The 11,861-nt window shown below is 38.4% G+C and overlaps 1 protein-coding gene across 1 annotated transcript in view; it reads left to right on the top strand.

Moving 5' to 3' along the window:
- Window positions 1-11,132, top strand: part of LOC119354942 (dynamin-related protein 3A-like) — a 12,645-nt gene extending 1,513 nt beyond the window's left edge. Inside the window, exons 2-20 of the mRNA XM_037621710.1 lie at window positions 342-624; window positions 713-741; window positions 834-935; window positions 1,251-1,319; window positions 1,428-1,487; window positions 2,000-2,113; window positions 2,450-2,498; window positions 2,839-2,945; window positions 4,185-4,277; window positions 4,400-4,492; window positions 4,566-4,703; window positions 5,348-5,461; window positions 6,776-6,910; window positions 7,031-7,055; window positions 9,389-9,510; window positions 9,600-9,746; window positions 10,250-10,302; window positions 10,410-10,509; window positions 10,583-11,132. Coding sequence (XP_037477607.1) covers window positions 342-624; window positions 713-741; window positions 834-935; window positions 1,251-1,319; window positions 1,428-1,487; window positions 2,000-2,113; window positions 2,450-2,498; window positions 2,839-2,945; window positions 4,185-4,277; window positions 4,400-4,492; window positions 4,566-4,703; window positions 5,348-5,461; window positions 6,776-6,910; window positions 7,031-7,055; window positions 9,389-9,510; window positions 9,600-9,746; window positions 10,250-10,302; window positions 10,410-10,509; window positions 10,583-10,708 — 1,959 coding nt within the window. The 3' untranslated portion in view covers window positions 10,709-11,132. The remainder of the gene's footprint in view (window positions 1-341; window positions 625-712; window positions 742-833; window positions 936-1,250; window positions 1,320-1,427; window positions 1,488-1,999; window positions 2,114-2,449; window positions 2,499-2,838; window positions 2,946-4,184; window positions 4,278-4,399; window positions 4,493-4,565; window positions 4,704-5,347; window positions 5,462-6,775; window positions 6,911-7,030; window positions 7,056-9,388; window positions 9,511-9,599; window positions 9,747-10,249; window positions 10,303-10,409; window positions 10,510-10,582) is intronic.
- Window positions 11,133-11,861: the final 729 nt, after the last annotated feature.

The following is an 11,861-nucleotide window of genomic DNA, read 5'->3' as shown; positions in this document are numbered from 1 at the left end:
CGCGGCAATTGATGGTCAAAGGTAGAGAAGTTTGACTGCAGGCTTTCTAGGACGAACATAATGTATTTTGGAATGGAGGCAGTGTTTGTCTATATGTCTATTTTTTTCTTGTCTAACTTAAGTTTTCATTGTATTAGTAAACATTTAAGTCCTGAATATTTTACTTTGTTCCTTCTGTTTTGTTTATCTTAGTCTTGAGAGACACTGATTTTCCCCCTCTATTCATCTTATTCCACTCTTTCTATTTGTAGCACCTCTCAAGTAATATTTGAAACTGTATTATTTATTAATTGCATGCCTTCATAATGTTCTCACGAGAGAAATATATTGCCTGCTTTCAGTCGGAAACGGACAAAGAAGCTGGAGGTAACAAAGGTGTCTCTGACAAACAGATCCGTCTGAAAATCTTCTCACCAAATGTAATTGACATCACCTTGGTTGACCTCCCTGGAATTACAAGGGTTCCAGTCGGAGATCAGCCTAGTGATATTGAGTCAAGAATAAGAACAATGATCATGCAATACATCAAGCATCCAAGCTGCATTATCTTGGCCGTCTCACCCGCAAATGCAGATTTAGCCAATTCTGATGCTCTTCAACTGGCACGGCTTGGTGATCCTGATGGTACTTAAGCAACTCTATGGAATAATTTATTATGAAGTTCCTTGTAGCTAAGAAGTGTAAACTTAACTGTTTGCTGTCTTTCTGGCAGGATCTCGTACAATTGGTGTTATCACCAAGGTATTAATGTGTGTACAAAATTAATACTGCAAAGTTGTTACCTTACTCTGTTTCTGTGATGACAATTTTGATTTGTTTTTCAATGGCCTTAGTTGGACATCATGGACAGGGGTACTGATGCTCGTAACTTTTTACTGGGAAATGTAATCCCCCTCAAGCTTGGTTATGTAGGTATTGTGAATCGCAGCCAAGAGGTATATTCCGAGGCAAAACCACAAACCCTGATAATTTTGTTTGTCGTTTTGAATTTCATGTTCTGATTGCTCTCTCTCTCTCTCTCTCTCTCTCTCTCTCTCTCTCTCTCTCTCTCTCTCATAAAAACACGACAAGAAACTCATGTGCTGTGCTGTTATATTTCTAACTTCTTAGTTTTTGATATGTGTTGGTAGTGAATTCAATTGGTTATTTAAACTTGGATCTTAGCAGTTAATGATAATGCTACTACTGCCTAAATAGATAAAGTTATTTGTTCTAACTTCTAATCTAACACAAGTGGATGATTCCTACAGGACATCAACTTTAACCGAAGCATCAAAGATGCACTTGCCTTTGAGGAGAAGTTTTTCTCGACTCTACCTGTATGCCTGGAACCTGTGAATTTTCTTGCAGCAGTACTATCCATTGTGACTAGGCATATTTTCTTATAAGCTGTGTCTGATTGTATTTATTTTCTTTTCTTTTAACAGGCTTATCATGGTCTTTCACAATGTTGTGGTGTTCCTCAATTGGCCAAGAAGTTAAATATGGTATTGACACATTGCTGTTAAGTATTAGTTGTACTTTTCTTGCCCCTGTATTGCTTATGTTGCTTATGTGTTTAATCTCTTTGTACTTCACTTACGAATAATATCCTGAACAAACATCAACATACTCAGGCTCCAGGAGAAATGTTTTTTTGACCCTAATCTGATCTAGGATGAATTATTCTCAATTTACTGCAAGATAGTGGGTCAATGAATGATTTTTCATGTTTAAGTTGAAACCTCTAGTTTTAGCATGTAACTGAGAGATTAACTTGATAAAAGTTGGTGTGGTTAACAAAACTTTTAAGTGAATGAAATATAATACTTCTTGAATAGTAACTAATGAACGCCTTGCTGAAAAAGGTCAAGCCTTTGCCGTATGTATTGATGCACTATCTATGGGCACCTTCGTTTATCCATAGACACTGTCTATGATGCTTCCATAAGTGATATTAATACATCTAATGATTCTATCTGTGCACCTCATCATTGCAACTCTTGGCTCTTATTTGCAGATTCTACTAAAGCACATCACAGATATGCTTCCAGGTTTGAAATCTCGAATAAATGCTCAGTTGGTAGCAGTTGCCAAGGAACATGCTGCATATGGTGATACGGCAGAATCGACGGTAATTATACTGATATTACATAAGTATAAATTGTGAATACCTGCTTTATGATGGAAATTGTCTATTGCTGGGATGCCTTAACTGTGCATAGTTTAGAGTTTGCTATATCTTATATGCATTGGCATGAGAATCACTTATTAGTTATTACAATTATCATATGTCATGCTCTGTTGAACTACATACATGACGCATCACACCTGACTCCCTTATGCATGTTGTTTTTCTTAGTAACTATATATTTACCTGGTCTTCTCTTGTTTCACGCACATGTTGGTTTGTTTCTAGTGTCATTTTCTTTTACTTTTCAACCCTGCCTTTCTGGTCTTCGATATGCAGGCTGGTCAGGGAGTCAAACTATTGAACATATTGGGAAAATATTGTGAAGGTAAGGAAGAATGATCTGTTCCATTCATTGTAAAACCTTAACTTACTAATTTTTGTTTTGTTGCTATTTTTAAGAACTATTGCTGTTATGGTGACTCAATCAACAATCCTTCGTAGTCCGGTTCCATTCAATAATCAGTTCAAAACTCAGAAAAAGTACTTATATCTTTAAATTATCTTAACTGTCTAGAAAGCATTTGCTTGTTTATTTTTACCGTTGTGGAACTCTTTTAGTTACATGACAATTTAGATGTCAGAATATTAAGAACTTATTTTGTGAAGTGTTTGATTTTCCCAATGCTATTCTTTTTCTAATGTTAATAATATCTTCATGTTTTCAGCTTTTTCTTCGATGGTGGAGGGAAAAAATAAAGTGTCAACAGATCAGCTTTCTGGTGGAGCAAGAATTCACTACATTTTTCAGTCAATTTTTGTCAAAAGCTTGGAGGTTTGCAAAAGCAATAGCTTGACATATTTACACAGCAGACATGTATCCATGTTATTACAGTTCACTGTGTGTTAATATGAGAATTAAATTTGCATATAATGAGAATAGTGCTCCCTGGGACTAGTTTACAAAAATACTACTCACTAGTTACAGAATTATGCTTCATCTAGCACTCCGCCAAATATACCCCTTTGCTTCATTAAAAACAAGCGAGTGTCTCTTTCTACTCCTAAAGCACATGCATATGTTACTCCTGGTCCTGGACTTGGTAATGCATCAGCCAGCTGCTGAGAAAAATGACTGCATGCATCAGTTATTGTTAGCGCATGCTTAAAATCTCAATCTAGTCACAACTGAAAGCCCTTGCTGCTGCAAACCCACTAGATACACAGTTGGGCTTACTGGGCAGCATGGCAGGGCGACACAGCTGGGAACATGGTGCAGCAGTTGATGCTTCAGTGTAATAGTGATGCGGGCGGTTGGCAGTGAGCGGAACAGGTCCTGGCGATGGAGGTTCCATTTTGCCTCCTTAGCGCTTTGCTGCTGCTTGTCAGTTGGGCTCCATGTTGTTCACAATACTACATGAGCTAAGTGGTTTTAGTGGGTGCTATGAGAGCATAAATGTGGGAAGTGATGCTTTGACATAAACTTCATGTCATAAACTGACCTACACAGTGGCAAAAAATAAAAATAAAATACAAATTCACAGCGAACAGCAACTTCTACCATTTTCTAGATTAAGTTATTCTGGTGATTTTTCCTTAGTTATTTTGTATGTAGACTGATTTTGCATTTTGTGAAATGGCTGGTTCTTTGGTGATGACCTCTATCTTTTTTGGGAATTTCTTGTGATAGTTTAGTATGCCTTACCAGAGAATTTTCTTGAGATCTGCCCTTTCAGGAAGGGTTCTGCTCTCCATAGTCACATTATAGTATTTTTCTGCCTTAAATGTTGTGCCCCTATATCAACATGCTGTAGGGAAAAAAGTTGTGCACTGTAATAAACTAGTATATCTTCCTGCAGATCATTTTAGTTTCTGGGCAGAAACAATTACCTCGTGCTAGTGTTACTTTCGTATATAGCTATATGGCATTACAAACTACATTTTAAATTCCCATCATTTTAGCAACAGTATGTGTCATAATTTTCACCTGTTTCATCTTGTGGTTCACATATTTCCTTTTTTGTGTGTGATAAATCTAGTGGTCACATTTCTTAGTTACTTACTCTATATGAAGGAAATTGACCCTTGCAAGAATATAAGCGATGAAGATATCCGCACGAGTATACAGAACTCTGACGGTCCAAAGGGTGCTATGTTTCTGCCAGAGGTTTACCTTTTCTCTGGATGATGCAATCCTTTCTTGTTAAATTTTTGTTATTCCAGTTAATGTCTTCTTACTGGACTCCTCCATGCTCAGAAGTATGTTTTTTTTTCTATTATAAATTGTAGGTGCCTTTTGAGATTCTTGTGCGAAAGCAGATAGGCCGTTTGCTTGATCCAAGTCTTCAGTGTGCCAAATTTATCTATGACGAGTTAGTCAAAGTATGTACACGTAACTATATTATTCCTATCAACCTCTATTTACGTTAGTTATAAGGTATCCTGAATAATGCAGATTAGCCATGGTTGCTTAACTAGTGAGCTGCAGAAATACCCAATTCTTAAAAGACGGATGGGTGAATCAGTTAGCAATTTCTTGAGAGATGGTCTTCGACCTGCGGAGACAATGATAACTCATATTATTGAAATGGAGGTAAGTGTTTATATTCTGAGTTCTTATTTGCCAATTGGTAGTAACCATTGGATTTCTCCAATAGTAAAGTTTAATTTTCGGGGTGTTTACTATCCACAGTATCCTGCAACTAAAGTAACCAACCATTAAACAATTGGTTGCTTTCATCTTACACTATTGGATATGCTTTGCAAAGAAGCTGGTTTTTAACAATGTGGCTGCTATAACCTGTCACTCTGGTTTAAGGGTCCCACTGTTCTCATGTCCCCTGTATTAATGCAAGGATACAGTCTTGAGTATCCTAACAAAAGTTGGTTATTTATGCATTTATTACCAGTCATGTTTTAAATACTGTTGAACAAGTTAGGTTATTATGAGCTCAGCATTATGACGATCTATCTCAGTTGTAATTGTATTTAGTTTTTTCACAATCTAATTCATGTTTTCCCATGTTATATTCTGGTTTCAGTTATGGTAGTTACATGTTCGTTATCTATTCCAATGAAGAACCTTTTTTTTTTAACTTTGTGGATTGGTACTTGACACTGGGGTTGCAGATAGATGCTAATGACTGTCTTGATTTGTTATTCGCTTGTGCACATAGCTCCATTTTATTGTCTTTTGTGTTTATTTTCTTATATGCAATTATACAAATATTTCTACAGATGGATTACATAAATACCTCACATTCAAGCTTTATTGGAGGCAGCAAGGTTGTTGAACTTGCTAAGCACGAAGGTCTATCTTCGAGAGGACCAACTTCACTATCGGTTCATAAGGTAACATCTTTTCCACCTCAGATTTTGTATCTATTCCGGAATAACGTAAAGGAGAAGTCCAATGTGGATGACTGGGATGTACCTTCAACAATGAACCTTTGCATTCGACTGCTCTGCTGGTGCTATCCGCGGAGTAGTTTTATTCTCTTTAGCATGACTAATCAATTTTTTAATGTCACTAAGAATTCAATAGTAAACGACACCCGCAACCGCTCCTTTTGAAGAAAACAATTAATTGAAAGGAGTAGGTCAACTCGCATGATGGCTCTGGAATCAATGTGGATGGAAGTTGTGTTCATACACAAATTGTTCCTAACTTGAATAATTCTATGTCAAAATCGTATTGACAGATTACATACTGTCAGCATGCTCGCGGAATTCACTTCACTAAAAAAGAGTGAAAACATGAATTTTTAGTGTTGAGTTTTTTTTTGTATTAGCACAGTCAACTACTACTATTGTCACAATAATATAAGTAATTTGATTTTGTTTGAATTACTACATGATTAGTTAGAATTGTTGACACAACTAATAAAATTAAGATATAACAGAAGCCCCAGGACCAAATTCTGATCTATCTTCGACTGGGGCGAACAGACGTCAAGGCGACAAGAAAATACAGATCTAGATGTTGGTATAGATAGTTGGTCATGCCTAATGCGTGATATTTTTTGTTCGAGTAGTTTGTAAGATAAGAAATAATTTGGTAGTGAGTACACTTGTATCTTAGGCCCTGTTTGGTTCAGCTTTTATCGACAGATTCCGCTGCCGCGCAGCAGAATCTGAACCAAAGGGCGAACCCAGCAGAATCCGATTCCAGAAATCCGCTGCCAAAATCTGAACCAAAAGCTGAAGCAGCTCAGGACGTGCTTTCCAAAATCTGATTCCGCTGCGGGCCAAAATCTGAAAAAGCTGTATCAGCTGGTTTGCCAAATGACCTACATCTTTTTCACATCAGATTTTTCACAGCTGCTTTTAGAAATCCACAGCCGAACCAAACAGGGCCTAAATATGGCTGTCCTCATATTGTTAGCATATACTTTCTATGTGTATGCAATATATATTCTGAGAAACATGCATTCGACATGTACAATTGCTAGTAAACATAAGCCGGGTATAAATCAATCTGAGCCACAAGGTTTAGCGAATTTACAAAGAATCAACTTGTGTGTTTTATACATGTCATCTAATTGCAGATTACTAGAAGATGGTACTTGACATACATCAACATTTCTAATTAGTTGCTAAGCTCATTTGATTTTGTTTAGACTCGAGGGGAGGTGTTACATCTTTTTTCCACTTCACTTATTGCAGGATGGTGTTGGTATAAGTTCTGAGGCGCAGCTAAAATCTTCTACTGAGAACAATCTACAGCTCAAATCTGAAAGAGGTCAAAAGTCACGTGCTGTTTTTGCAAGAGATACTTCCAGAGGAGCAATAGCTGAGAAGGTTATCAGATCTCAAATAGTATCTTATTACTGTTTCAAAATTTGTTTTCTAGATGTGTTATAACATGATATTAACAATTTTACCCAACTTCATTTTCTGTCTTGTGTTTCTGCTGACCAGGGATTTCAGCCTGATACAGATGCAGGTAAACCAGTGTAGCTGTAATTATACAAGTATGCTTGATCTGCATTTCTCTGCTCTGGAGATTTTTATCATTGTAACTTCTGTGCAAGCACGATGTCAATCTGGGTTGCACTGAATTCATATGATGTTGCATTTGGGTCATGCTTTCCTGATAGCTCATTTGATTTCATATTTGAACCAGTTATATAATAATATGAATAACTAAGCACTGTTCATTTGCTAGTAATATGTCTAAGAGGTTTAAGTTCCCATTTCCTGGCTGGTTATGGTTGGTGCTGGCGGATTCGGGGTCATGGATCATCATCTTCCAGCTGAAACCTGGCCTAGTGGCCTGAACTGGGAAGACCTGGTTCAGGCTAACCAAGGTGCCGGTTGATCCAGGTCAGGCTTACCCAGGCTTCTCCAGGATGCAACCAAACGAGCTCCAGGCCAGGCGTTGAGCAGCCGGGGTACCAATGAATTAACTCCTAGATCACATGGCCCAACCTGTCAGAACTGGACATATATGTGATTGGCTAATCGCCATGCACTGCTGCATCAGTGTATTCATAATACCATCTGTTCACTTCCTGTTTAGAAGAAAATAACCAGTTGCTTGTTGAGACGTGATATTCAGATGTGCAAATCGCCCAAACTTGCCCATGGTTAGCCACATAGTGGTTTAACACGAATTTAACGAGTCACTGCTGCACCTGGCTGGTATAACCTGTCCTTAATCCTAGCTGTTTCGACAGGTTAACGCAGGCAATTTGAATCCTGCTTGGCAATTCATACGATACAAAAAAAAAAAGGGCAACCTGGTGCATGTAGCTCCCGCTTGCGCAGGGTCCAGAGAAGGGTCCGACCACTTTGGGTCTATAGTACGCAGCCTTTCCCTACATTTCTGTAAGAGGCTGTTTCCAGGACAAAAGAAAAATCTTCTGATGATCTGAAGTTGAAATACAATATGATATGACCAAATCGACCCACCTGTATGCCTTTGGTTTATAAATCTATTTGTGGAGAAACATTTACTCACTGGGAAGCCACATGATGTGAATACCCTTCGGTTGGGAACTTCGACTCATCCTTTTTGCTAAGTGATGAGATTGGATTGCCCATATAAGATATAAACTATCATATTTCTGAATACTACCTCCATTATCTTTTACTTGTCATTTCAGATTTCGACAGAGAGTATGTTTGGATCCCAGGCAAGGGAAATCCTAGTCTTTCCAAGCGAGATTGGTCATTTGGTAAAAAATATATAGCTTTGGTGGCAATATAGCCTGCAACTTTTGCCTAATTAGTAATTAATACAAGCCCTTTAGAAAAAAAAGTCTCCCGCACGGGGAGATGAGCAACCATGGAAACAGCAGTATTGGATTAGTGGAGTTGTGGTCATCCGGACTGCTTCTTTGTCTTGACCACCATCCATCAGGGCATGTGTTAGAGCGTCATTGCTGTGAACGCACCACCCGCTTTCGTCCCATCTACCTATAGATAATTTTGTTGCCGAGGAAGTTTGATTAGTTACTTTTCAAAGTATATTCTACATTTGTTTTCCCCAAAAAAGAGTATATTCTGCATTTTAGCCTTCATGCAACTGAACAACGAGCCTTGCTTCTATGGGCCATCTTAAACGGGCTAGATGAATGTTGTGTAGCTATGCTACGTGAGGTAGTAATTCAAGTGCACCCAGTCTCCAGTACACACCATTGATCATTACCCAATACACACTGTTGCCCATTACTTTACCTAGTTATAAATTACGTAATAATATAATGACATGTTTGTATTTTTATATGAAAAATCTACTGATTAATATGTTTTGGGCATTGTTGGTCAAAGTTTTCTAACTTCGTCTGCGCAGTATATAATGATATCTACCTTTGAACGGCAGCAATGATTGATGAGAAAGGCCAACTTAGACATACATAAGAAGTAAATAAATCCTGGGGGCATTTAACTAGCACACTGTACATCGTTGTTCCATGTATCCCGTGCATCCTTTCTGGAGCCACCCGAGACACAGCCTCGATATTATAGACTTTGGCCCAAAATATGTTCTGTTTATATTCGAACTTGTCTTAGTGTTTAGTACCTGCAAGTTCTATACGTTGAAGTGTTCAATACCTGCAAATTACAATATATCAAACAGTTCTGCCAATTATTGCGGTTGTATATAAGGAGATACTCCCTCCGTTCCAAAATAGATGACCCAACTTTGCACTAAAGTTAGTACAAAGTTGAGTCATCTATTTTGGAACGGAGGGAGTATGTTTTTGGGATATGATCTGAAATCTGGGACAATGTTTTTGGGCTATGATCTGAAATCTGGTACAATCAATGTAGGAACAAGTGTGGCAGGTGGAGGCCAGAATGGTCACTCACTTGTTGGTGGGAGTTTGTCAAGCATGTCAGATCCACGAGTTTACAGCCTCAATAGCTTATACTCTATGATTCGGTTAAGAGAGGTGAATTTACTATCACAAGTGAGCTTTGCAATATGTAGTTCATCAGGACTTCATATTTCATCTTCAATTCTTATCCTTGTTCTTACTAGCCACCTAGCACCTTGAAACCATCAGAAAACAAGACTGACCGGGACAGAACAGAGATAGCTATTGTGAAGCTTTTGGTCAAATCTTACTATGACATTGTCAGAAAGAGTATTGAGGATGCGGTTCCCAAAGCTATAATGCATTTTTTGGTAAGTTTAGTGTCTACAATGTGGTGATACCTGTTAAAGTCTTAAAGATACCTTGTTGACCACCTACTTATTGGTGAATTTGCCATATAATTCTACTGACTTATTTGTTCTTTGCTCCAATTGTTAGAGAGCTTTAACATACCTGTTGTTAAAAAAAATACCTCCAACAGTCAAATTATATATATAAATAAAAAACACTGGGATGGTAATTGCGGACGTTATAATATATAACTCCTGGTGTAGATGTATGTAATATTGGCATACTCTGAATCAAAGACAAAAACTACTTCTCAAGAGAGGTTTACTTGTCTCTTTTTGTCCCTACCTAGACATTTTCTTGCATGAACTAAAAATTTGCTGCTAAAAGTCATAAAGTTCCAGCAAGGCTGGTCATTGTGCCAAGCAAAGTATCATTACTTGTTAATTAGTGTTACAATTAAAATCTAACTTCCAAAGTAGTCTGTATTGGTGACACTGGCGTTTTGACTGATCTTTTACTTAAGGTGAACCACACAAAGCGGGAGCTCCACAACGTTCTAATTCGGAAACTGTACAGGTGACTTGCACTTTGGTTTATGTACTTGCTAGCGAGCAACCCAATCGTAAATTTCAGATTACTTTCTATCTGGAAGAATCATTATATAATGACGATCTGGTGTGCAGGGAGAGCCTACTTGATGACATGCTGAGGGAAACAGATGAAGTACTTATCAGATGGCAGCGTATTCAAGAAACGCTCCAAGTTCTTGAACAGGCACACAGGGTATTTACTCCTCTCCTAGATGTTCTTGTCAACTTATGTGTCGAGCATCCATTTGATGTTTGTATTTTTTCAGACGCTCGAGGAATTTCCCCTTGAAGCTGAGAAGGTTGAGAGGGGCTACAGCCTGTCTGAGTATGGCACTGGCCTGCCGAATATCCCTGGACTCAGCAATCGCAATCCTAGGGGTATCCTCCCTTAACTTGTACAGTTGAAAGAAGCATCAAATGTACATGAACATGCTCATGTGGCATGTTGGTCGGACCCAGGTGCCAAAAAAGGGCACCTCTTCATTTGGTTTTGATCCAATCCTCAATCATTTTGGAGCTACTCCCTCCGTTCCGAATTACTTGTCTTGGATTTGTCTAGATACGGATGTATCTAGACTAATTTTAGTGCTAGATACCTGTGTATCTAGACAAATCTAAGACAAGTAATTCGGAACGGAGGGAGTACTTGTTTGAGTTTTGAGCTGAGCATCCAAATTTTGTTCTACAAAGGCAGTTCTTTGTAATCGGAAGCTATGGCTGGAACAACATCCGGAGTAGATCAGTATGTATGTTACCCCCCTTGTTGACCTGACAACGGGGAACCACTTGCACTGATATTATCATGCAACGCTACAATTGCGATTTTACAGGAGCATCTAAACAAAAAATTTAGTCATGAACACATGCGAAGCAATTTCTTTTGAAAGCCCCACCATATATAGTTGGTAAGATTCGAATCTGCTGTTGAGCTACGCATCATGTAGTAATCATGATGTTCTTAGCAAGGTATCGGTTCTATCATTCGGTACTAGTTCTTTTAGTCTTATTAAAAGGTGCAATGTGTGTCGGCAGCATTCAGCTCTTGAACTATATGGGATCAAAACGCATACAGTAAGAATTGCAATGCTTTAGTGGCTGTCCTGCGAATAGGTCTCTCGACCTCGCATGCTCGAAACGCACTGGTGCTGCATCAGCATTACTCTCCAACACACACCCTGCATTATCATTTTCTGCTTCGATTTATATTTATGTTTTGATCGCCTAGCGCTTGGTCCTCGGGTAGGAGAAACTACTACTCCCTTTGTCCCAAAATAAATGACTCAACTTTGTACTAGCTGATTGCTACTGTGGAACCAACTGAATCGCGGCGTGGTTGATTATTAGTATATATACTTCCTCCGTTCCAAATTACTCGTCACAGAAATGGATGTATCTAGAACTAAAATACATCTAGATACATCCATACTTGCGACAAGTAATTCAGAACGGAGGGAGTATATATCTGGAGACGTCTGTCCACGCCTTTATTGTCCCGTCCACTTGGTCCTTGCAATGTACTCCTTGGGTAATTTGACAAGCACAAAG

Source organism: Triticum dicoccoides, chromosome 2A (genome assembly GCF_002162155.2).
Source record: "Triticum dicoccoides isolate Atlit2015 ecotype Zavitan chromosome 2A, WEW_v2.0, whole genome shotgun sequence".
Classification (NCBI taxonomy): Eukaryota; Viridiplantae; Streptophyta; class Magnoliopsida; order Poales; family Poaceae; genus Triticum; species Triticum dicoccoides.
Note: the sequence above shows the minus strand (reverse complement) of the source record. Positions and strands in the feature narration are given on the sequence as shown.